The 25530-nt window shown below is 36.8% G+C and overlaps 1 protein-coding gene and 1 pseudogene across 6 annotated transcripts in view; one reads left to right on the top strand and one right to left on the bottom strand.

Annotated features, from left to right (window-relative positions):
• Positions 1–23113, top strand: part of IFT80 (intraflagellar transport 80) — a 114040-nt gene extending 90927 nt beyond the window's left edge. For 3 of the 6 annotated variants that reach the window (XM_045088573.1, XM_045088571.1, XM_045088572.1), the window contains 8 exons: positions 349–413; positions 2940–3075; positions 3490–3637; positions 6593–6764; positions 7606–7695; positions 7795–7967; positions 12905–13028; positions 21765–23113. In XM_045088573.1, coding sequence (XP_044944508.1) covers positions 349–413; positions 2940–3075; positions 3490–3637; positions 6593–6764; positions 7606–7695; positions 7795–7967; positions 12905–13028; positions 21765–21875 — 1019 coding nt within the window. In that variant the 3' untranslated portion in view covers positions 21876–23113. The remainder of the gene's footprint in view (positions 1–348; positions 414–2939; positions 3076–3489; positions 3638–6592; positions 6765–7605; positions 7696–7794; positions 7968–12904; positions 13029–21764) is intronic. The other 3 variants (XM_004755656.3, XM_004755660.3, XR_006609130.1) reach the window with 2 other exon arrangements.
• On the bottom strand, positions 8041–8943 carry LOC106006107 (annotated as a pseudogene).
• Positions 23114–25530: the final 2417 nt, after the last annotated feature.

Genomic DNA, 25530 nt, shown 5'->3' with positions numbered 1-25530 from the left:
TTGTCTGATGTTATATTTGTCCAAATCAGAGTTCTGAAAATTACAAATTACATCTAGATTTGGACTTGCCATTGTAGATCTTATGGAGGAGTGAAACCATACCATTACATTAATAACTATTCTAAATAGGGAATATGTTTTAGGAAGAAGTATTCAGTTCCACTGTTTTTTAAGAAATATAACCCCATTGATAAGTAGGAATTTGATGCTGCTGCTCTTCTATGCTGATAGATACTCTGTGGTTTAAAGGGTTAAATAATTTCTCATTAGGATATAATAATACACTGAAGTTTACCGATAAAAATTCTAATTTAATACGTTAACTCATGCTTAATTTTTTTTTTCAAGTAATCTTCCTTTTTGAGGCATCAACTGGAAAACCATTAGGCGATGGGAAACTTCTTTCTCATAAGGTAATGGACATTAGCTACTTCTAATGTAAATAGCCACTGTTTAAAAATAGCCACTTTTTAAAATTAATGTTTTCATTTTAAGTCAAAAAACATAGAAATTAATTTTTTAAGTTATCTATAGTAATTGCCTCATCCTCCACTTTATTTTTATTTTTTAAGTTTTAATTTATTTATTCATTTTTAAGTAATCTTTATAACCCCACATGGGGCTTGAATTCATGACCCCAAGATCAAGAGTTGCATGCTCTTCTGAATGAGCCAGCAAGGCACCCCTAGAAATCAGTTTTATATTTAAACCCAGTTGCATTCTACTAGAGTATTTTGCCTAAAAATGTCACAAAGACTGAACACTAGTAAACTCTGTAATGGAAAGCTATTTATACAAATTAAATGGATAAAATAATCTGATTTATATGTCTTTATTAAGGCTATTTACTGCTTTTTAATAAAATATTCTATGTTGATTAAACTTTTAGTACTTATCAGTAAATAAAAATGTTTTGCTTTTCTAAACAATTTGTAGTTTTCCCACTGACCAGTCTTTAGCCAGCATTTTCTTTTAGGTTTTAACACTGTAGTTAAACTGAAAAAAAAAAATTCTATAGAAGGACAAAAAGATCTTGAAGTTGCTTATTGGTTTTTGAGTTTTAGCATTAAAATAAAGGAGCACATTTTATTTATTCTAATAAGAGATATATTCAGGTTTAGATATGTTTTTAACTTTATTGTTCAATGCCACTAGTGAAGCATTAGTCTGTATTTTATTTTCCTCTTTTTGTAATTATTAGAGTTTGAATAACAGGTAAACTCATAAGGTTCAGAAACAAAAATCATAAAGTATACAGGGAAAAAGTCTCCCTACTATACCTGTTTCTTATCAGTACAATTCTCTTCCACCAAATAAGTAACAAGCATTATTTTTTTTGGTAAGATTTTTATTTATTTGACAGAGATCACAAGTAGGCAGAGAGACAGGCAGAGAGAAAGGAGGAAGCAGGCTCCCTGCCAAGCAGAGAGCCCAATTCAGGACTCGATCCCAGGACCCTGAGATCATGACCTGAGCTGAAGGCAGGGGCTTAACCCACTGAGCCATCCAGGCACCCAGTAGCAACCATTATTAAACTCCATTTTCTTTCCAGAAACTTTTTTAGTGCATATATAAAAACAAAACTGATATATGTTCTTTTCCCCCTCCTTTACAAAAATGTGACATACAACTCTGTATGTTGCTTTTCTCACATAAACTGTTCCTGGAGATCTTTCTGTATCAGTACATAAAGTACTTTCCCAATCCTTTTCCCCTCACCATATAGTATAACATTTTATGGGTGTATCATTTTATTTGACCTGTGTCCAAATGATGGGACATTTAAGGTACTATTATACCTTCAAAAAAACCCAAAATAAATCCTAGCAAGTCTAAAAAAGTAAAAAAGTCTTAACAAGTCTTAAGACAGTAAGTAGTAAATAAATCCCTCTTGGATTTTGTTGAAATGAATCCACACTGAACCATATAAGGAAAGTCCTTTAACTAGCTAGTGTAATAGTGTAAGATAATGCAGTATGCCAGAAATACTTTATTATATGGACATAACACTAATCTTAAAGTCAGAAATCTGAATTTTAAATTCTGGATATGCTTGTCACTAGTTTTTCTGAGCGAAATCACTTAATGGATATACGTGTCAGTCTTCTTGTCTATAGAGTAAGTATAGGACTACTTACTTTACAAGGTAAAGTACCTTGTACCTTATATAGTATAGTTCCTTGTATCTACAATACAAGGTAGTTTCCTGTTTCACAGGAAATATGAAAGAATGTGTAAAATCTAAAACCCTAAAAACATAAGATATTTTCATAAATCTACTCTTAAAAATCTTTTAAAATTATAGGCTTTCTATTTAGAGTAAATTTTGTTATAGAATGTATTAATTAAAGTAGACCTCTCGTGATATTCAGACTTGCCTCACCCTTTCACTCCGTCTACTAAATGTAAAACAGGAGGACAGATAGAAATGTTTCTCAGCATGGTGCATCTTGGTGGCTCATGGAGCATCTGACTGGGTTTTGACTCAGGTCATTATTTCTTGGGTCATAGGGCTGAGCCCCACCTCCTCACTGAATGAAGTTGGGCTCCAAGCTCAACCGGGAGTCTGCTTGATGATTCTCTCCCTTTCCCTCTTCCCCCACTGGTACACACACTCTCTCAAATAAATAAATAAACACATCTTAAAGAAAAAGAAATGTTTCCCAGCTTATGAAGTTTCAAAAAAATACACATTATTTGTAGTGTTTTCAGGGGCATCTTTCCCTTGTAAATTAAAAAAAAAAAAAAGTAACTGTGCTTTAGCTTTTGAATTATACCAGTAGTTTAAAATTACTTAACAGGGACATTTTATCATTCCAAGTAGGGAGTGATATTTAATTGATCTTTAAGTAAATAGATGTTCTTGCAATTAAATAATTTATATGATCTGATGTCAAGCACTAAAGCTAATCCAGTATTTTCACTTTTCTAAATTTTAGAATGAAATTTTGGAAATTGCTCTGGATCAAAAGGGACTTACCAATGATAGAAAAATTGCCTTCATTGATAAAAATAGAGATCTCTATATCACTTCAGTGAAACGATTTGGGAAGGAAGAACAAATTATCAAACTTGGTAAAATAATTATAATACATTTAAAATTTGATTACTTTGAATTTTCTTGAATCTACTCTGTCATATTTATACTAAGTAGCATACTTGGCTTGAATTAATCTGTGAATAATGCTTTAGTATAACCTTTCTTAACTACTTAACACCACTTAAATAGCAAGTCTTTAGCTGCTACAGCTACATTAGCATTGAAAGAAATACTTATAAATTGAAACATAATGGTTCTAGATAAAATACTCAAATATTTCCATACATTTTTAAATGAGTTTTTGCACATTTTCACCATTAAATGATCAGAAAATATAGTCATACCTACCGAAATTAGAAGGGGTCCTGTATGTCAGTTTATTTTTTAAAGTATTTTTAATACTTACGGTAGTAGAACTAATAGTACCTTAACATTCTTTTTAAAATAAGGAACAATGGTGCATACTTTGGCCTGGAGTGATACATGTAATATCCTTTGTGGACTTCAAGATACTCGATTTACAGTGTGGTATTACCCCAATACGGTTTATGTGGACAGAGACATTTTGCCTAAAACATTATTTGAAAGGGATGCAAGGTAACATTTTACTGCTGGAATTATTTGTTGTGATAAATAACTCTAAAGTGTCATGTTTTTGCCCCTATAATTTCAATCCCGCAAGGTACCTTTCAATCTACTCAGTCAATGAAATTGCTTAGCTAATGCTAGCTTAATGAGTTTTAAGTGTTGGGGTCAATTTGAAAGTATTATATAATACTATTATATTTATTTGTTCCTTTTATGGATATAGTTTTCCTTATATAATTTTCAAGCCTGAGGTTGTTTAATGTAACTCAGTTTTTTTCAGTGTGTTTTAGTGGTTTTAATATGAACATTGTTAAGATTTTTCAGTGATATAAAAAATGTGTCAACCTTTATTCTTTCTCAGATTATCATAAATTACAAATTATTATCATACTTACAGGACTGTATGTGTTTCTAGAATTGAATTTTTAAATTAATATTAAAGATAGAAAAACTATATAAGGCTACTGAAGAGGTTTTTTTTTTAATTTTACAGGCTTCAGAAAATACATGTATATTCTATTCCTAAATTCTCTAAGAAATAACAAGATCTCTCACTCTTGACAAAATAAGAATACAAAGCTTCTTAGCTCCAAACCTTAGCTTAACTTTCAAATCTATTCTGAGTTCATTTTAATATTCAGTTCATAACTTTAGCAAAACCAGAGAGGATCATTTTAAAAGTATTTAAACTAATGAAGAGAAGTTAGTCTCTTGAAGTTCATCTCTTTTTATTAAGAGCCTTGGAATCACCTTAATTTTTTATTGGTTTATACTTTCAAAAGTGAATGCCAATCGCTTCTCGGCCTTTTGGCTAAGATCAAGTGTAAAAGTGAATGCCGAGATTTTTAAACATTTGTGTAATTTACCTTAAGACTTAGGGGGGAAAAGTTTATTTCAAATACTTTTAAGCATAGCTCTCAAATACGCAATAATTTTTTTTTAACAAATTCTGTGTGTTTCACCAGTATTACATCATATTACATCACATTACAATTTGTGAAAATGAGGATAGAAATAAAACAAAATGAAAATTAGGAAGGATTTTAAAACTCATCATTTTCTGTGACCAACAAATGAGGGGAAAATGATGTACTAATGAGCTTGAGAGGGATTCCTGAGATTTTTTTCCCCCAATCTACCTCCACTTTCAATGATATTTCACAGTAATCTTTTACTGTTTATCAGGTTAACATTAAAACACTTCTGGGGATAGAGATTCCAGAACTCCCTAGATAAATCATTGGCTATTTTGTCCCTATTAGTAGTCATGATGCACTGCTTAAAAATCCCTCATAACTCATTTGCAAATTGCCATTTCTTTTTTTTTTAATTTTTTAAATTTAATTTTATTTTTTCAGTGTTCCAAGATTCATTGTTTATACACCACACCCAGTGCTCCATGCAATATGTGCCCTCCTTAATACTCACCACCAGGCTCACCCAACTCCCTACCCTCTTCCCTCCAAAACCCTCAGTTTGTTTCTCAGAGTCCACAGTCTCTCATGGTTCGTCTCCCCTTCCAATTTCCCCCAACTCACTTCTCCTCTCCATCTCCCAACGTCCTCCATGTTATTCCTTATGCTCCACAAGTAAGTGAAACCACAAGTAAGTGACTCTCTCTCCTTGACTTATTTCACTCAGCGTAATCTCCTCCAGTCCTGTCCATGTTGATACAAAAGTTGGGTATTCATCCTTTCTGATGGAGGCATAATACTCCATTATATATATGGACCATATCTTCTTTATCCATTCGTCTGTTGAAGGGCATCTTGGCTCTTTCCACAGTTTGGCAACTATGACCATTGCTGCTATGAACATTGGGGTACAGATGGCCCTTCTTTTCTCTACTTCTGTATCTTTGGGGTAAATACCCAGTAGTGCAATTGCAGGATCATAGGGTAGCTCTATTTTTGATTTTTTAAGAAACTTCCACACTGTTTTCCAAAGTGGCTGCACCAACTTGCATTCCCACCAACAGTGTAAGAGGGTTCCCTTTCTCCACATTTTTTCCAACACTTGCTGTTTACTGTCTTGTTAATTTTGGCCATTCTAACTGGTGTAAGGTCGTATCTCAATGTGCTTTTGATTTGAATCTCCCTGATAGCTAATAATGATGAACATTTTTTCATGTGTCTATTTGTCATTTGTATGTCTTCTTTGGAGAAGTGTTTGTTCATGTCTTCTGCCCATTTTTTGACATGATTATCTGTTGAGTGTTGAGTTTGAGGAGTTCTGTATTGATCTTGGATATCAGCCCTTTGTCTGTAGTGTCATTTGCAAATATCTTCTCCCATTCCATGGGTTACCTCTTTGTTTTGTTGACTGCTTTGCTGTGCAGAAGCTTTTGATCTTGATGAAGTCCCAAAGGTTCATTTTCGCTTTTGTTTCCTTTTGCCTTTGGAGAAATGTCTTGAAGTTGCTGTGGCCGATGTCGAAGAGGTTACTGCCTATGTTCTCCTCTAGCATTCTGATATATTTTTCCTCACATTGAGGTCTTTTATCCACTTTGAGTTTATCTTTGTATATGGTATAAGAGAATGGTTGAGTTTCCTTCTTCTATACATAGCTGTCTAATTTTCCAAGCACCATTTATTGAAGAGACTGTCTTTTTTCCACTGGATATTTTGTTCTGCTTTGTTAAAGATTATTTGACCATAGAGTTTCGGGTCTATATCTGGGCTTTCTACTCTGTTCCACTGATCTGAGTGTCTTATTTTTGTGCCAGTATCTCAAATATGTAATAATTTTTGCCAAATTAAACTACTGTATTTTGCTCCAAGAGTATGGCAAATTAGATTCGAATGTTTGTTTAAATATATACATCCTACCTAGAGTTAACATTTTTGTGGGTGAATTTTGGAGATTTGGAGACTTTATATCTGTATCAAAGGTAAACTTCCCAAATTTAGTGTATATGAAAGATTTTGCTCAGAATATAAATTATACTTTGCTTTTTTCCAACAGTGAATTTAGTAAAAATCCCCATATTGTGAGTTTTGTTGGAAATCAAGTAACTATAAGAAGAGCTGATGGCTCACTGGTTCACATCAGCATATCACCATATCCTGCTATTCTCCATGAATATGTAAGCAGTTCAAAATGGGAAGATGCTGTAAGACTTTGTCGCTTTGTTAAGGTACTTTACATTTTAGATCCCTAATTATGTATATATTGCATATTTACATATGTCTTTGTGCAAAATAAGAAATGATAACAGCTAAGGGCTGGAAAAATCATGGGTCTTTTTAATGAGTGAAAACATAAGCAATACAAGGGGATAGATACTGCTGTATGATTTATTTTGGAAGAAGCTATAGATTAAATGATTCCCAAGTTTTACCATCACAGAGATTGTAATTTATTCGATCTGGGATGAATCCTAGGCATATTTTTTAATTCCTCAGATGGTTTGTACACTTAAGGTTAAGAACCTCTACTTTAGATCAGCAGTTCCCAGCTTGGTTGAATCCAGTTTTATCAAGTATAGTTGACCACAGAACTTTTTAATTTTACATGGCTTAGCAGCCCTTAGAATACACTTTTAAAATGACTTTTAGATGCTTTCCCTTACAATGAGTTGTTGATGGCAATCTGCGATAATAGCATCACCTGAGAACCTATTTCTCTGGTTCCTTGTAAGTTAAATTCTTTGACCTCATTAAAAAGACTGGAGGGTTTATAACCCTTAATTATCTTAAAAGTATGTCAGAAGTTCAAAAATAAATCTTTGATAATTAGAAATGAAAATTTGCAGAAATTTTATTCAAAAGAAATTCTTTATGTATTATTAACGTATTTCAACAAAGTAGTCACATGTAATTTCCACATCATTAATTAAATCAGTAGTTTTTTCAGTGCCATGCTCAGCAAAGTTTAATTTTTTCATTAAAAAGCAACTTTAATGTATTTTAAATCATTGCTTATTTTAAGGCAGTTCTGCTCATCATTGAAATAATTGTTCTCCTGTTTCACTTTAGGAGCAAACCATGTGGGCTTGCCTAGCTGCTATGGCAGTTGCTAACAGAGATATGACCACTGCAGAAATAGCCTACGCAGCAATTGGTGAAGTAAATAATGTTTACTTATCTGTATGTTTGTGGTTTTTCTTACCATAATTTGTTACATTGCTGTCACTACCCACTTTGTATATTGTTTTCTTTTTTTAGATTGATAAGGTTCAGTACATTAATTCTATAAAAGAGCTTCCATCTAAAGAATCAAAAATGGCTCACATATTAATGCTTAGTGGGAATATACAGGAGGCTGAAATGATACTTCTTCAGGCTGGCCTTGTTTATCAAGCAATCCAGATCAATATCAATCTCTATAACTGGGAAAGGTAATAAAAATGTTTTTCATCAATTCTAAAACCCAACTGATCTTAATATATTCTTCTGTCTACCACTTGGAAAACTACATTTTCCACTGTACTCAATAGTTTTCTTAACATCACAGAAGAATTTATTCACATTTCTATTGGTGAGGAGTTTGCCACTGAAGATTTATGCCTTCTCTAAACTTGATTGATTAGAAGTTGAAGTGTGAAGAAGAAAAGAGAGGCTAGGATGTCTCCCGAATTTCTGACTTCAGTAACTGGATAGATGGTGGTATTATTAGTGGATTTGGAAGGGAATATAGTGAATTCAGTGTTAGGCATGTTGGATTTGAAGTATTTGTGAGGAGATAGAGATGTGATAATCGCCCAGGGAGCACTGTGATGGGTCCACGCAGGCCATGTGCACCCCTCTTTTTTTTTTTTTGGCTCCACACGTGGGACTTTACTGGGGCCGTTACAGGCCGAACCAGTCGGGCACGCCGCTGCGCCGGGGATCCTGGCTCTGCCCCTGCTGCTGCTCCTCCAGGAGTTTGTCCTGGATGTTGTCGCCGCTGGGGCTGCCGTCGGGGCTCTGCTTTTTCTCCGGAAACAGGTCGGGGAACGTGAAGGTTTGTCCATGGGCCAGCGGCACATAGGCCATCTTGTAGTCTGGTCTCTTCACCCTGACGTTCCTGTGGTCCCTCTTCCTGTTGGAACCATGCTGCACCCTTGTCCGCACGGTGGCCACAGGCATGTTGTAGATACGCTCAAGGTAATTCCGGAGGTCCACCCTGGTGATCTCCATGGGGATCCGAAACTGAAACTGCATAGTGTCTTATGGCTGGGCCGTGCCCGGCCGCACCAGCCGAATGAAGAAGTTTGTTCGGAAGACGCGGAGCTGGGGGTTACCCAGCTGGTACAGGGGGAACAGCATGTTATGCGCCATCGCCCGTTTCCGGGCCGCGGATGCTCAGAAGATAGATTTGAACTGGGGATGTAGATTTAGGAGTCATCAGCAAATGGATAGCGCTTAAAGGCAGAAGAATGGATGCAATTACTTGGGAAATGTGTAGAGTAAGAAGATCAACTACGTTTATGGGATGGGCGAAAGAGGAGAAATCTGCTGAAAAACTGGGATGAAGCAGTCATACTGGCAGGGAGAGGTACAGCCATGAGAAGAGATTTGTGATGCTAAGGAAGAAAGACAGTAGGATTTGAAATGAGGAGTGCACAGTAGTAGCCTTCTCTGCATTAGGCTTCAACACAGATTGCTTTCTAAACAAAGTGGCATGCTTCTTCTCTCTGACATATTAGGTCATTCTCACAGATATGTCTCTTGGTAAAAAAAAAAAAAAAAAAAGAAAAAGAAAGAAAGCTATAGGGCTTATATACACCTGAAATTACATTATAAAATTGGCATGCTGATTTTTCCAGGTTTGAAATGTCTTTCATCATCTTATCTCAACCTCTACCCTACTATTTTTTTAAAAGCAGATCCCAGTAATCAGATCACTTTATCTATAATATTTCAGTATGTATCTCAAGGTTTTTTAAAAAATCTAGCCACAGTACCATGGTCACATTTTAAAGAATTAACAATAATTCTATTCAGTGTTGTTATTTCTTTGATTGTCTCGTGAATGTTTTGATTTGTTTTATGGTTTCTTTTGTTCAGGATCCAGAAAAGGTCCATACCTTATGATTGATTGATGTGTTCTCAAGTTTCTTTTCATCTTAATAGGTTTTCCTCTTTCTTGTGTTTTCTTGTAATTTTCCCACTGCAGAAACTGGGCCAATAGAGTTTTCCCATAGTCTGGATTCTGTTAATTACATCTTTGTGGTGACATTTGACATGTTCCTCTGCCCCTTGAATTAGCCATATTGGTGTTGAATCTAGAAACTTGATTAGATTCAAGTTTAACTTTTTTTTTCCTTTTGGAAGGCTTAGTCAGAGGTGGTATTCAATATATTTTCACAGTGACTGGTTGCCTGTGTTTTTCTGTTGATCATTACCCAGATCCATTAATTGGAATGAATTAATTAATGATCATTACCCAGATCCATTAATTAATTAGAATTCTAGAAGGATAGAATTTAAGTATTGGATGAAAAATATATTACATTGCTTTTCCGATCCCTGAATTTCTATATTTATTTAAGTCCTTTAGAAGGGAACAGATTTCATTTTGTTAATATATGTTATTCCATTTGAGAAGTACAGTCCTGCTGGTTTGTATTTCTGTCATTCCTATTTGAATTTGAAAATTACCTGCAACCAGGGTGGCTCAGATGGTTAAGCATCTGCCTTTGGCTCAGGTCATGATCCTGGGGTCCTGGGATCAAGCCCCACATCAGGCTCCCAGCTCAGCGGGAACTCTGCATCTCCCTTTTCCTCTGCCTCTCCCCCTGCTCAGGCTCTCTCACTTTCTGTATCTCTCTGTCTCAAAAGGATAAATAAAATCTTAAAAAAAAAAAGGGGAAAAATAAAATTACCTGCAACCTAATAGGTTATACCCTTAAAGAGTTGTAGGTAAGCAAGTCATCTATTTGATGTTCACTTTGGACATCTGGTGGTAGTCTGTTCTCAAAAATTGAAGTTAAGAGAGGTAGAAATTTTATATAAGTATTAGTAAAAAAATAATTTTTCTACTTCTACCAGTTATATAAAGTGATTTTGCTTCATTCAAGTTATATAAAAGATCATATTTTGAAGTTATAAAATCTTTTTATATAACTTCCTTCTATTTAAAATCAGAGAGGATACATGGATTTATTCCAGCACCATAATCTAATGTCACATTTGTTTGGTTGCCAAATAACCATTTTAAAACTAGAGACAGGCTGTTCCCATAACCCTTATATAATTTGGAGTGAATTCCCTCCTCTGTGTGATAAAGAAACATTTTTTTACCCAGTGTATGCTTTTAGAGAACATTTAAAATAGCACATATAATTTGAATGCTTACCATTAGCTATTGCTCTTCAATCAGATAATACATATTTTATAATAATGACTATCATATAGATAATACTTAACATCTAGTATCTAAATGCAGTATTAGACCTCATACTCTTTTCTGCATAATTAAATGTACTGATGTTCCATAACAAATTACCTCTTTGGAGATAATTTTCTTTCTGAAAAGCCCCAACCCAGAATAGATGCTTACATATTCCCCACTTGGAATACTTCTGGTTTGGCACAACAAAAATTCCTTCCCCAGTTGTGCTCAGTCATAAAAAAAGGAGCAGGAAATGGCATATTTCAGGTGCCAAAGGGCTGGTTCGCCAGAGTCTCCACTCACACATCCACACTGGAGACAGAGCCTTAGGGATATATAGAGGGTGATAGGGGACAGGATTAGGATTAAACATCTTTATTTCTGCTGCTCATTTTTTGATACTTTGTGAATTGGTTTTGCCTTCTTTCATTTCACTTCCGTTCTTCAATGTTGCAGTACTTCTACATTCTTTTCTGTGTATTCTCTTTTTCTCTGAAAGACTTAAAGTCACAGAGGAAGGAAGGAACTTTGTGAGGAGTTTGTGATGGGTAGCAAATACTGATCCTTGGAGTCAGCCATATGGTTTATGTAAATATATTTTTTAAGAAATCATTGTGTTGAATATTGGCATTATCATTTGTATTACACATGACTTATATTCTTAATTTTTATATTATCTTTAATATTTCTTTCAATTGTCTACCAACTGTCAATTAATGCACAGGGCATATCTAAAATACTTTTTAAAGTGAATATTTAGGCCAAATCAAAGCATGCTAAAAATGAAACACATTTTCCTACTGGAGGGTCACATGTTGCAAAAAAATCTAGTCAGTAGTTACTGTTGTCTAAAAGAACAGATTTATAATATTTGCGTCTGATAAATAAATCATGACTGGCCTATTCAGAAGTAATATGTCATATTAGGAGACAAGGGAACTTGAAAAAGAATGTGCTTTAACATCATACTTAGAAACAAGATTATAGGTTACCTGGGTGGCTCAGTCTGTTGAGATTGGCCTTCAGCTCAGGTCATGATCCTGGAACCCCAGGATTGAGCCCTACATCAGGCTCCCTGCTCCACGGGAGTCTGCTTTTCCCTCTGACCCTCCTCCCTTTCATGCTCTCACTCACTTGCTCTCTCTCTAATAAATAAAATCTTTTAAAAAAACACACACAACAAGATTACAGTGAACAATATAGTATTGATACATATTAATTGGATTATAAATTTTAAATGGCTATTAACTTTTTCTAAGAACCAAATGGCAAAAGGCATTTGTCAGATTTTTATTATCCACAAATTTTAGTTTTATATTTTAAATTTGCTGTGTTATAACATAAAGGATATCAGTATTTAATTGAATATTAAGCAGAATGAATTCTAGACTTTAGATAAATTCTAGAACAATAAATTATAGACTTAAAAAATGGTTAAGATAGTTAAACCACTTACATTGGGGGGGAAGTCTATTCATGTGAATTTTATTATGATTTCAATGAATTTTTCAATGAACATTGATCATACATATACTCTGGAGTACTCACCAAAGAGAAATAAAACTCAGATTTCCCTTCAATAAATATATAGGTTATGGAAGAGACAGACTCATAAATAATAATAATATACTGTAAGTAGTGCTGTAGAAATAATAGTATGCATAAAATGTTATGGAACACAGATAAGAAAATGGTCATTTATTTCTGCAAAGGAAGTTGATCAGGGAGAAGAGATCATGTTTGATCTGAACCTGGAAGTATAAGTAGTGTAAGTAGGAAATTGAAGTATAAGTAGGGATTTGCAAGATGAGTGAGGTAGGGAATGGTGTGTTCCATATTGAGGAATGAGTGGGGAGGGACCAACATAGACCATTTGTCCCACTGTCTTATCCCAAAACTCTGCTGTGTATTGATGCTAATACAGGCAATGCTGGTAATCTTTTTTGTTTCTCATTATAGGGCACTTGAATTGGCTGTAAAATACAAAACACATGTTGATACAGTTCTTGCTTACCGTCAAAAGTTTTTGGAGACATTTGGTAAACAGGAAACTAATAAACGATATTTGCAGTATGCAGAAGGTGTAAGTATTATACAGTATTTTATGATAATGTAAATGCTTTATAAGTATATATACTATTTATCTTAATAAGACAAAATTGGAATCATTCATACCAAATCTCTAAAAAATAACTTTTGCCTTATGATATTATAGTCTTATTTTAACTCTGTAATTATAGTACTGATTTTTTCCGGAATCTTAAAGCCATATGTTTTGTTTTGTTTTTCAAGATTTTATTTATTTATTTGAGAGAGAGTGAGAGAGACAGAGCACAAGTAGGGGGAGGGGCAGAGGGAGAGGAAGCCAGCTACTGGGCTTGATCCTGGGACTCCAGGAAGGCAGGTGCTTAACCAACTGAGCCACCTAGGTGCGCTGTAAAGCGATGTTTTGATTAACTCAAGTCTGTTTTCATTTTATTTAATTTGTGTTAAAGTTGGGTGCTAATTGATATTTTTATATAAACAATATAAATGGCTGGGAAAAAGGTTTCTGACTCCTGAATTTTGTCTTCTACTAGCTGCCTCTCTGCTCCAGGGGAAATACATAAACACACAGGGCATTGGCCAGATAATGGATACTTTGTCACTTTGCAAAATTTTAGGGAGCTGGTTCGCACCTGGAGAAGGGCCTAGCCCAGGGAGACCTCACTGCCTAGAACTAAAGAAGGCTAAACTTTTGCCTTTCGAATCCCTGCCAGAATCTGAGGTTTCATCACTATAATTAGAAGAAAGTCATTCCAGTATATATCAGCCGACAAGGAGAGGTGGAGCAGTTTGCCTAGGTACCTAGAGCAGGACTGTTGTTCGCCACTGGCTTAGATCCATCTAGGCTCAGTCTACAGAATAAACGGTTCACCTCTAGCCATGCAGACCCAGGAGCCTTGTCATCCCAAGACTGGGGCAGCCTTGCTCCCAGCTCTGTGAACAGGTTGATTTTCGTAGCCTTTTATTCATTCATTTATTCAAAAAGTCTGTATGAGTGTTCACTCTGGCCAGGTACTATGCTGGATGCTGAGTCAGATAGGACTTCTGTTTTTGTGGAGCTTGTAGATGATGTGGGAGTGCTGCTTCTTGGAGACAGAATAAAATGGAATGTTCTGACCTGTCCTAAAGGGCAGGGTAAATTAGATGGATCCTGGGAAGAGCAAAGAAGGTAGGGAGAAGGTACCTATGATGTCCACTAAAGCCAACATCATCCATTTGCTATATGACTTGAGAAACTCCATCTTTCTCCTCTTGTATAGATTAAAGCACAGTTCTTTCCTACTATGGGTCTTTGACATGTGAGTCTCCTTTACTATTCATTCACAAAGAACACTTCATTTCTGGTCACCTCATGTGTGGCTTTGTCCCCCATGCCAACAAACAATTCTCCAACACCAGCTGGGTGTCCTATCTATAATTTAACTCAACTCTGACACTGTCTACCTGGAGATAGTATCAGATTCCACAGGTAAAGGGCTCAGTCCCACAGGATTGTACCCCACCCCCATCAGATGCTGGTTGCAAGCCCAGGTTATCACCTGTGCTTCTAAGACTAACTAGTTATAGGTCAGAGGTTCCAGTAACCCCTGCTTTAGGTTTCACATGCCAGTCACAAGTCCAGGTTTTTAGCTGCACTTCCAGCTCACAGCCTATAATTCAGAGGTTCCATGTCTCTTTTGTTTGATTAATGTGCTCACAGAACTAAGGGAAACATTTACTTACGTTTACTTAAAACACAAGTTTAAGGGCACCTGGGTGGTTCATTCGTTAAGCATCTGCGTTTGGCTCAGGTCCTAATCTCAGGGTCCTGAGATCAAGCCCCACGTGGGGGTCCCTGCTTGGCATGGCTTCTCTCTCTCCCAGTCCCCCTGCCTGTTTTCCTTCTCCTGCTGTGTCTCTCTCTGTCAAATCAATAAATAAAAAATCTTAAAAAACAATAAAATAAAATAGAAGTTTATTAAAGGATATGATAAAGGCTATGGATGACAACCAGATGGAAAGATAGTCAGGGTAAGGTTTGGGAAGGCCCTAACTTCAGAAGCTCCTCTCTTCAAAGTGGGGTGTGTCGTCCTCCCAGTGTGGATGTGTTCACCAAACCAGAAGCCCTTTGAACCCTGTACTTTGGAATTTTATGGCAGCTTCATCCCATAGATGTGATATATCATTAACTCCATTTTCAGCACTTCTCCTTGCTCAAGAGGATGGGGATCAGGATTGAAAATTCCTAGCTTCTAATCATGGCTTGGTCTTTTTGGTGACCAGCCCCCATGCAGGAGCCATCCAAGAACTCAATCTGGAGTTGTCTCTCTCTCCTTTTTTTTTCTTTTTTTAAAATTTTATTCATTTATTTGAGGGAGAGAGAGAGAGAGCACAAGCGGGGGGGGGGGGCAGTGGGAGAAGCAGAGTCCCAAGGATCAGGGACCCCAATGGGGGGCTCCATCCCAGGATCCCAGGATCATGACCCAAGCTGAAGACAGCACTTAACTGACTGAGCCACCAGTCACCCTGGAGTTGTCTCTTTAAAAGAAAAAAATGCTCCTTGGGGCGCCTGAGTGGCTCAGTGGGTTAAAGCCTCTGTCTTCAGTTCAGGTCATGATCTCAGGGTCCTGGGATTGAGCCCCCCATTGGGTTCTCTGCTCAGTGGGGAGCCTGCTTCTCCCTCTCTGCCTGCCTCTCTGCCTACTTGTGATCCCTCTCTCTGTCAAATAAGTAAGTAAAATCTTTTTAAAAAAGAAAAAAAAATGCTCCTTTAACTCGGGAAATTGCAAAGGTTGCAGGAGCCCTGTGTCAGTAACCAAGGTCAAAGACCAAATATTAGAACAAAAGATGCTCCTAGTGTTCTTATCACTTAGGAAATTAAGAGTTTCAGGAGTTCTCTGCCTGGAACTGGGAGCCGAAACCAATATATATATTTTCTGTTATCTCACACCATATTTAGCACACTGAGTGTTGTGATCTACATTTTTGCACTTCAGAACAGTTCACAAGGTAGTAAAGACTTTGGGACCATCCTTAGAGTTTCTTCAATGCAGTTTCATCTGGATCTGGGATAGACATGAGTTGTCTATTTCTTGGTAGGAAGGAGTGTATTTTTTTGTTTGTTTGTTTATTTGAGAGACACTTGTGGGCTGAGCAGGGAGCCAAACGATTGGATGCAGGGCTCAATTCCAGGACTCCCAGATCCTGACCTTAGCCAAAGGCAGACGTTTAACAGACTGAGCCTCCCAGGTACCCAGAAAGGGGTGTATTTTACAGATGTTCCACAGACTTTTTGTTTCATTCAGAACTTCAGTACTGAAAATGAATCCTCTAAGAGTTTGGGCTCTGAGAACTTACTATACTATTGGGACAAATTCAGGGCCCCTGGGATCCCTGAGGACGACACTCTTAATTCACAGAATATAACAGCCGCCACTACCACTACAGGGCTAAGCAGACCAGAGAATCACCGATCACTTGATCTTTTTGTCATAGTTTTGAAAAAATGATGAGATGTTAAAACTGAGCACTTGGGGCACCTGGGTGGCTCAGTGGGTTAAGCCTCTGCCTTCGGCTTAGGTCATGGTCTCAGGGTCCTGGGATCGAGCCCTGCATCGGGATCTCTGCTCAGCAGGGATCCTGCTTCCCCCCTCTCTCTGCTGGCTTCTCTTATGATCTCTTTTTCTATCAAATAAATAAATAAAATCCTTTAAAAGTTTTTTTAAAGAAACAGCATTCACATTAAATTCACTTGATTGCCTAATTTTTAAACAGATTCATACTACTCTGTTTCTTCATCATCCTTGCCATCAATATTTTTTTTTTTTTGGTATTTTCACATTAGGTGCTTTAGAGGATGTAGAAAATATAATACTTACCTTCAAATTTTTAATTATCATAATTTATAAATATTGCATTATTATAATCAAAATATTTTAGATAACAAAAATTTAACATTGTTACCTTTTTTCTTATTATCTATGTATGCAGCTGTTACCAAAATGTAATAACTTCAATCACAAGAGTGGCAGAAATCTTCAAATGGGGTAACTAGAACAACATGACTTTGTGGTATTTTGAGGGTTTTTTTTTTAAACCCTGAAACTATATAGGTTACCTTGACTCCCCATGGTCCTGTGTTCTAATATCCTCCTTTTTTTTCTTCATTAATGTAATTTGGAAGCTAACTAGAAATTACAAAGCAGTATTTTAAGATGAAAATTACTTTTTACTTAAAAATTCCCACTGTTTATCTAAGCCAAAATTTTGATTATATAAACTTGAGAACTATGAGTTAAATACAAAGAGATCATTAAAAACTGAGAAATTAGGGGAGCCTGGGTGGCTCAGTCAGTTGAGCATCTGACTTTCTCTCAGCTCAGGTCCTGATCTCAGGGTCATAAGATCCAGCCCTACAATGGGCTCTGTGCTGAACGTGGAGCTTGCTGGATGTTCTTTCTCTCCCTCTCGCCCTACCCATTCTCACTTTCTCTCTCTCTCTCTCTCTCTCTCTCTCTCACACACACACACACACGCACACCCAAAAGAAATAAATCTTTTTTAAAAACTGAGAAATTCTGGATATGTGGTGAATTCTTGTGGGCTCGCAGTGCATAGTGTGAAACCTTATATGTGAAAAGTTTCATATACAATTGTACTTACGAGCTCTGAAATGTTATTTGGACATTTCTTGTTTAAAATATGGAAACCTGGGATTCATACAAAATGGACTGTCTTCTAAGAACCCTAACTAGAGTCATTATCCCTGGTCTACAATAGTGTTCAATAAATATTTGTAAAATAATCTGCAATTCTGGCAAATAAAATTTACTCTACCGAATATATTCTGTACAAGAAGAAAAGCAGAAAAACCAGGAAATGTTTAAAACATTATTCCAGGAGAAAGAAAACAGTGGAAATATAAACAAACCAATAGCTTGGGGGCAGAATTTCAGAAGGTATAGAATTTTGAAAAAGATTGAGAAGTTCAGACACACCACTTTAGGCATAGCTACTTTCTAAGCTCTTTTGCAGGCTTTAAAGCCTTAAAACTTTATGAGGTCCTGAGACACAAAACCCAAGAGAAATTGTTAGGTGATAGCTCATCTGCTAGGTAGTTACCTTTTCTTTATTCAATATTTATTGAGCACTTTGGGCAGACAATGTACTCCCCTTGCTACTTTGAATATAAAAGTAAACATGGCAGACGCTGACCAGGTAGGAGATTACTATAATAGTTCCACCAGAAGATGGAAAGGGTAAGATTAATGTAAAAAAAAATTTTTAAAAATCGGTTGTAAAATCAAGAGAACACTGTGGCTCGGGGTGGGAGGAGAGGTGGTTAAGTTGGCCAGCAAGACATTTGAGAGCAACTTCAACATTTCTAATATGGGTGACTGGTGGAGAGATGCCATTAATCTAGATAAGGAACATGAAAATATACATGTTTTAGACCTTTTGAGTTTGAATACATGAAAATACACATTTTTTGTTTGAAGTCCCAGTAGGGTATCCAGGCGGAGATACATAATGGGCAATTGGAAATATAATTGTGAATACTGAAGATATTGACAAAGGAGCAATCAGGACGTGATAAATAGATTTATGGTCATGACCATGTAGGCATAGTAGAAGCTATGTGAGTTGATGTGATCTCCTAGGGAAAGTATAAAAAGGTTGTGGTTGGAACCCTGATGAATACTAACAGTTCGGAGTTTGTCTAGGGAAAAGATACAGGAGGGGAAAAGAACATTTAGAAAACTGGAAAAAACATTTAGAAAGGACAGCGCAAACCAGGAGCAAGTGATATAAAGTCTGAGAGATTTTTCAAAGCGCTGTGGTCAACAAGGTCCAGGGAATGTTTCTACACTAGGGCCGTTTTCTTCCTTTTGTCATCATGCTCTTCCCCAGATACAAGCATGGACTCATTCATCTCTTGTAGGTCTTCAAATCAGCTTCTCAGGGAGGCCTGTTCTTACCATTCTGTTTGAAACATAACACCCATTCCCCCCAACGCCACACCTGGTGCCACACACTGTTTCCCTTCCCTGTTTTCAAAACTCTTACCACTTCTCACATTTTGTATATTTTTATAGACTCCATTGTTACCTTTGCTATTCTTTCTATGAAGACTGATTTTTATCTTTTGGTTCACTGCTGAATCATTGCACCTAGAACAATCTTTGGCATATAGTAAGCACCAAATATTTTTTGACTGCGTAGTTGAATCATATATAGGATGAGAATAAAAATACTTAATCGTGGCATTAGTGAAAAGTTTATGAAGTATAGTAGGAACATGGCCACATTACAGTGTTCTGGGGAGAAAATGAGAGTCAGGAATGAGAAGTATGAGAGTGGTGGTTTGCAGGGAGACAGTATTGAGGGGGAAGGATGTAAGGAGCAGCCAGTAAAGAGAAGGAAATTGAATATGTAAGTGATAACTGAAGGCAGATGTCCCTTCTGGGGAAGTGGAAGAAGATGGGATTGGGGACATATGTGAAGAGGTTAGCCTAAGACAGAAGTTGAAAGAGCTAGAGATGGATACAGATGTAGATAAGTTTGTGTGAAGAAGGAAATTAAGTGAATTCATGTCTGATGGCCGCTGTATTCTCTGTAAAGAGGAAGCTGATTTTCAGCAGAGAGTAAGAGAGTGGATGGAAAGCCATTTGGTATGATTTTGAAACACTTCCATGTGAATAAGAATAATTTACCAGGGACTAGAATAAGAAGTGCCAAATAGTACTGACCCTCCCTATAGTATAAAAAGATGTATCTTCGTTTAGAAGTCAGTCACTTGAAAGTTGTCATGAGTACATCCTTATCTAATACCCACTAGTAAAAATACTCTAAGAACTAAATTATCTGTAGAACACAATTCTAAAACTGGATTAATGCCAGAGTGAAAATGAAACATTTATTTTCAGTAGGATAGCTATCAACTGACACCCTCATCTGTACTATGACAAGTGACTAATACAGATATCATCAATTTGCTTGATGGACTTCTGGTGCAACAGAGCGACAGTTGTATAGTGCACGGTTAATGTATGGTTTTATTGTGATGGATTTGAGAAACGAGTGTAAGTCAATTCAAGGCTGGAAGAAGGCCAAGACATTAATCAAGTTTTGTCTTTCTTTTTGCGAATGTTTTGTTAGACTTAGAAATGAGTGTTTTGCCGTTTAAAAATATAAGCTCTGACCTGATTGAAAAATCAGTCTTTCAAATAATTTAACATTTGTTCTACCTTTCATTGAGCTTTCACTTGCGTTTTACCACAGACATTCATCTTCTATGAGTAAGCAGGATTCTTTTAACTCATCTACTTTATATATTGTAGAAAAGTATATGGAATTATCTTCTTAAAAAAATTGACCCAAATATCCACAAATTACAGAAATTTAGTTGAAGGATATTAGAATAAAAAAGAACCACATACTTAGTTCCATCAACTTCCAGCACAAAATAAAAGAGGTGTGGGGGTACCTGGGAGGCTCATTTAAGCTCTGACTCTTGATTTCTGCTCATGTCATGATCTCAGAGTTGTAGGACGGGACTGCTTCTGGCTCCATGCTCAGCAGAGTCTGCTTGAGATTGTCTCTCTCTTTCTCTCTCCCTTTGCCCCCCCCCCCCCCGTGTACGTGCTCTCTCTCTCCCATCCTCCCTCTCTCATATAAAGCTTTACAAAAAAAAAAAAAAAAAAAAGGCATGGGGTCCTGATAAGGTTAAATTAATCTCCCAGGTACTTGAAAGAAATCCACTCAGGCAGCATGTAGTACTTCAGTCTGGTTTAATGCTATTTATTTCACACAACTCTGCTATGTGCAGGTGAAAAACCTATTCACTTTCGGCTCAGTCTCAAAGTTTGGGTTTATTTCATTGTAAATCAGTTAGTTTAATCTAGGCCCCAATTTTTCTGTGTCTTTCCTGAGAGAATACACATTCCTAAAGCAGTGATCTCCAAACTTTTATAAACAATAGAATGCTTTTTCCTAAATAAATTGTTCATAGAACTCAGAGCGGAGTCCATTGCTAACATCCAGTGTAATGAGCTTAGGGGAAAGGTAGGGCAGAGGGTACTGCATCATGGATCAAAGGGAAGAACAGGGGTGCCTGGCTGACTCTGGATCTCCCATTTGTGAGTTTGAGCTCCAGGTTGGGCCTCGAGTTCTTAAGAAAAAAAAAAAAAAGGAAACAAGAATGGTAACACTTGTGATTGTTTTTGTGTCCCCAGCCTTGCTTACCCACTGTGCTTCCTTTAATATCTTTTTTGCCATTGTCTAAACCTTCACCATGTCTATATTACTTAAAAAGTTGTTGCCAAGCAGCCACATTTTCAGAGTATGCTCAGGAGAAGCAAGTGCTCCTCTATCCTTCCTTATAGCTAGGCTTCTAATGGAAACCTCAGTATTTAAGAGGTGAAGTGCTAACCCATGGCTTCATGGCGAGGACCCTGTCCATTTTTCTCCTTTTTCACCTCCTCTTGTCCCTGAGGCACCAGTGCTGAATCCTAAGACTCCAGGGGACTCTGTAGATATACCTTCTATAAATAGCTACAGCTAGATTTTGGTCTTTTCAATCATAATAAGTATCTTTGCCTTTTGTTGTAGTAATTGTTCTCTTTGATCTTATTCTTAAAGGTATTTTTTTAGCATTTTATGACTTGTCTTTCATGCTCTCTTTTTTTGCTAGTGATTTAGAAGCTATTTTATTTTTGTTTGCTCTTGGTTACCTTGAATTAAGCAAAAATATGTTATACTATATCAGTATGTTTCTTCTTTTCTTCTTTTGCAGCTCCAAATAGATTGGGAGAAAGTCAGAGCCAAAATTGAGATGGAAATTACTAAAGAACGAGAGCGATCATCCAGCAGCCAGTCCGGCAAGAATATAGGTCTAAGGCACTAAATTTCTTGCTTACCTCGAAGAAGTTTTACCTTTTGAAACTAATTCTGATTAATCAAGGATTATCATATTTTCAGTGCTAAAATAAAGGCAGTATCTTTAAGTATAAGCACTTGCTATGCAATACTAAAAGTACATTCAAAAAGACTAATCACAAAGTAATTGACATAATTTCATCTTTTATATATTTTAGTCCAATAATTAGCAAAATATTCTTATGTGTTTATGTAGTGTTACTTACATTCCAGTTTTTTGTCTATTATTTTATCCCTGAATCTTCAGCATGAACAAATATTAATTCTGATAATAAAACATTGGACTCTTAAAAATGTACATTATCATTAATTTTTATTCAACCTCTAAATTATAAGATGTTCCAAAAGTTAATTTATACAAGAAAAATACATGAGGATGGATTTATGAAAATGTATGTATATTTGTACATCAGTGTTCATAGCAGGATAATTCACAGTAGCAAAAACATGGAGAAAAAAGATGTCTATCACCAGATGAATAGATAAACAAAATGTGGTAGAGACATACAGTGGAATACTATTCAGCCTTTAAAAGGAAGGGAATTCTGACACATGCTACAACATGGATGAACCTTGAAAATACTGTGCGAAGTGAAATAAACCAAATATGACCCCACTTACATGAGGTGCCTACAGTAGGGAAGTTCATTGAGACAGAAGAAATAGTGGTTGCCAGTCTCTGGGGGAGGTGGAAATGCGGTGTTATTGTTTAATGAGTACAGAATTCCAGTTTGGGATGAATGAGGTCTAGAAATGGTAATGATGGTTGCACAGCACCATGGATATACTTAATGCCACTGAATCATACACTTAAAAATGATTAAAATGGTAAATTTTGTTCTTACCATTATTTTAGAAATATATCTAAAATAGGCAAAAAATTTTTCCTCATTCCTTTTCTGACTTGAGAATGTTCAGGCACTAGGTCCTGGAGTCTGAATTTGTGAAAATCTTAAATGATAAACCTTTTTGTCTACCTTAATTCAGTATGTCCTAAAATTATTGCCACAAAAGCTTTTGATCACTAACATGAAAACTCTTTAGAAAAGGTCCTCCATGAAGTAAATTTTGGAAAGGTAGATTATAGACTGGATATATGCATATGCATTAGAACGTGATTACCTTGGGACGCCTGGGTGGCTCAGTTGGTTGAGCGGCTGCCTTCGGCTCAGGTCATGATCCTGGGGTCCTAGGATCGAGTCCCGCATCAGGCTCTTCGCTTGGTGGGGAGCCTGCTTCTCTCCCTTTCCCTGCTTGTGCCCTCTCTCTGTCTCTGTCAAATAAATAAATAAAAATCTTAAAAAGAAAGAAAAAGAAAGTGATTACCTCTCTCACCCCCATTTTAATGAATATATTTAGATTTCTTTTATGAAAATATTTTTCAGCGTATTTTCTTTTTTTTTTTTTTAAAGATTTTATTTATTTATTTGACAGGCAGAGATTACAAGTAGGCTGAGAAACAGGCAGAGAGCGAGAAGGAGGAAGCAGGCTCCCTGCTGAGCAGAGAGCCCGATGCAGGGCTAGATCCCAAGACCCTGGGATCATGACCTGAGCTGAAGGCAGAGGCTTTAACCCACTGAGCCACCCAGGTGCCCCAGCATATTTCTTTTCTTTACTGGAATGTTGCAATGTTCTGTTCTTCATCCAGCTGCTGGGTGTAAGAGTGAGTTCAATTTGTGAGATATGATTGAGCAGTTTTCTTATAAGTTGTATTTATTTATATGTTTTATATTGTTATATTCCAATAAAGAGTTTAAAAAGAAAAATGGTTAAAAGGGTAAATTTTATATTTATTTTACTATAATTTAAAAAGTTAAAAAATATGAAATATGTCTGTATTCTAACCATTCTGATACCAACAAGGTGTTCTACAATTCAATTCTGACATTACCCAGAGTTAGTGTCAGGTCCCACAAACTAGAGGACAGGATCTCCAACCAGACTGCTCGTATTTTAGTTGCCAGCCATATGCAGGGTCCCCTGGATAGCCACACTTCTGACTTGGCTGCAAATTTGAGGATTCCTACCATACCCACTTTAGGTTTGATAGTTCACTATAATGACTCACTGAACTCACTAAAATGCTTTACATTCAACTACAGTTTTATTATAAAAGACACAACCCAGGAGCAGCCAAGTAAAAGAGATGCATAGAGCAAGGTCCAAGAGAAAGGAGAGATCTGGGGGGACAGCAGGGCAGCATAGGGCTTCCATGCCCTCTCTTCATGTGATCCAGGCCTGTCATCCTCCCCGTACATTGATGTGCTCACCAACCAGGAAGCTCTCAAAGGCCTTGCTGTCCTGAATTTTTTATCAGGGTTTTATTACATAGGCATATAATTGATTAAATCACTGGCCATGTGATTGAACTCTTTGTCTCCTTGGAGGCCAGGTGACTGAAGGTTTTAGCCCTCTAACCATGTGGTTTTTCTGCAGGCCAGTCATGCTGAAGCTCACTCACACCACACCACACCACACCACACCACACCACACCACACCACACATTTCCTCATTAGCATAACAAAGATACTCCTATCATTAAGGAAATTCAAAGGGTTTTGAAAGTTCTGTACCAGCCACCCCCTACACACTTCACCTCAGACCAAATACATTCTTTTTTTTTTTTTTTTTTTTTAAAGATTTTATTTATTTATTTGTAAGAGAGAGTGAGAGCGAGCACAGGCAGAGTGGAAGGCAGAGTCAGAGGGAGAAGCAGGCTCCCTGCGGAGCAAGGAGCCCGATGTGGGACTCGATCCCAGGACGCTGGGATCATGACCCGAGCCGAAGGCAGCTGCCCAACCAACTGAGCCACCCAGGCGTCCCCCAAATACATTCTTTATTATATCACAAGTCATCCCCTGGTCTTTCAACATGGGATCTTTTACAGCAAGGTACATACCTGACTGAGCATAAAAGATACAGCAACATTTAGAAGAGTCAATGTGGGGTAAAGATAAGCTATTAATCAATTTCCCAAAGCATTTGTTTATCAATAGCAGAATTATCTTTTCAACAATGCCAGTGTGTAATAACTTATCACATTATCATATACATAACCTGAAAACGTGAGCACACACTCGTGAAGGCATGTAAACGCGCCTTTTTTGACTCTCTCCCCCCACCATCCACCCCCATTTAGATAACCAGTGTTCGATTGCCTGTTCTAATCCTTTACCAAAGTACTACCCTGAGGAAGATACAGGAAGGAGTCCCTCTTTATCTGTGGTGTTCGTTTCCACCGTTTTAGATACTGGTGTCAGCCATGGCCCAGAAACAGGTGTTCCTCCTTCTGACCTTTTGTCAGATGGTCAGTAGTCGCCAAACACCATATCCCAGTGCCTACATCGTTCTCCTCACTTGATCTCATCACAAGAAGGGTGAGCACAGCACAATGAGATATTTTGAGAGAGGGAGAGAGATGACATTCCCATAACTTTTATTGTAGTATATTGTTACAATTGTTTTTTGTTTTATTAGTTCTTCTCTTATTGTGCTTAATTTATAAATTATACATTATCGTCGGTATGTATGTATAGGAAAGAATATAGTGTACTTAGGGTTTGGTACCACCTGCAGTTTCAGGTAAACATTGGGGATCTCAATGCATATCTCCCTGTGGACAA

This window comes from Mustela putorius, unplaced genomic scaffold (assembly GCF_011764305.1).
Source record: "Mustela putorius furo isolate JIRA1106 unplaced genomic scaffold, ASM1176430v1.1 tig00003834_pilon_pilon_pilon, whole genome shotgun sequence".
In the NCBI taxonomy this organism is placed as follows: domain Eukaryota; kingdom Metazoa; phylum Chordata; class Mammalia; order Carnivora; family Mustelidae; genus Mustela; species Mustela putorius.
This window is presented reverse-complemented; position numbering and strand designations above follow the sequence as displayed.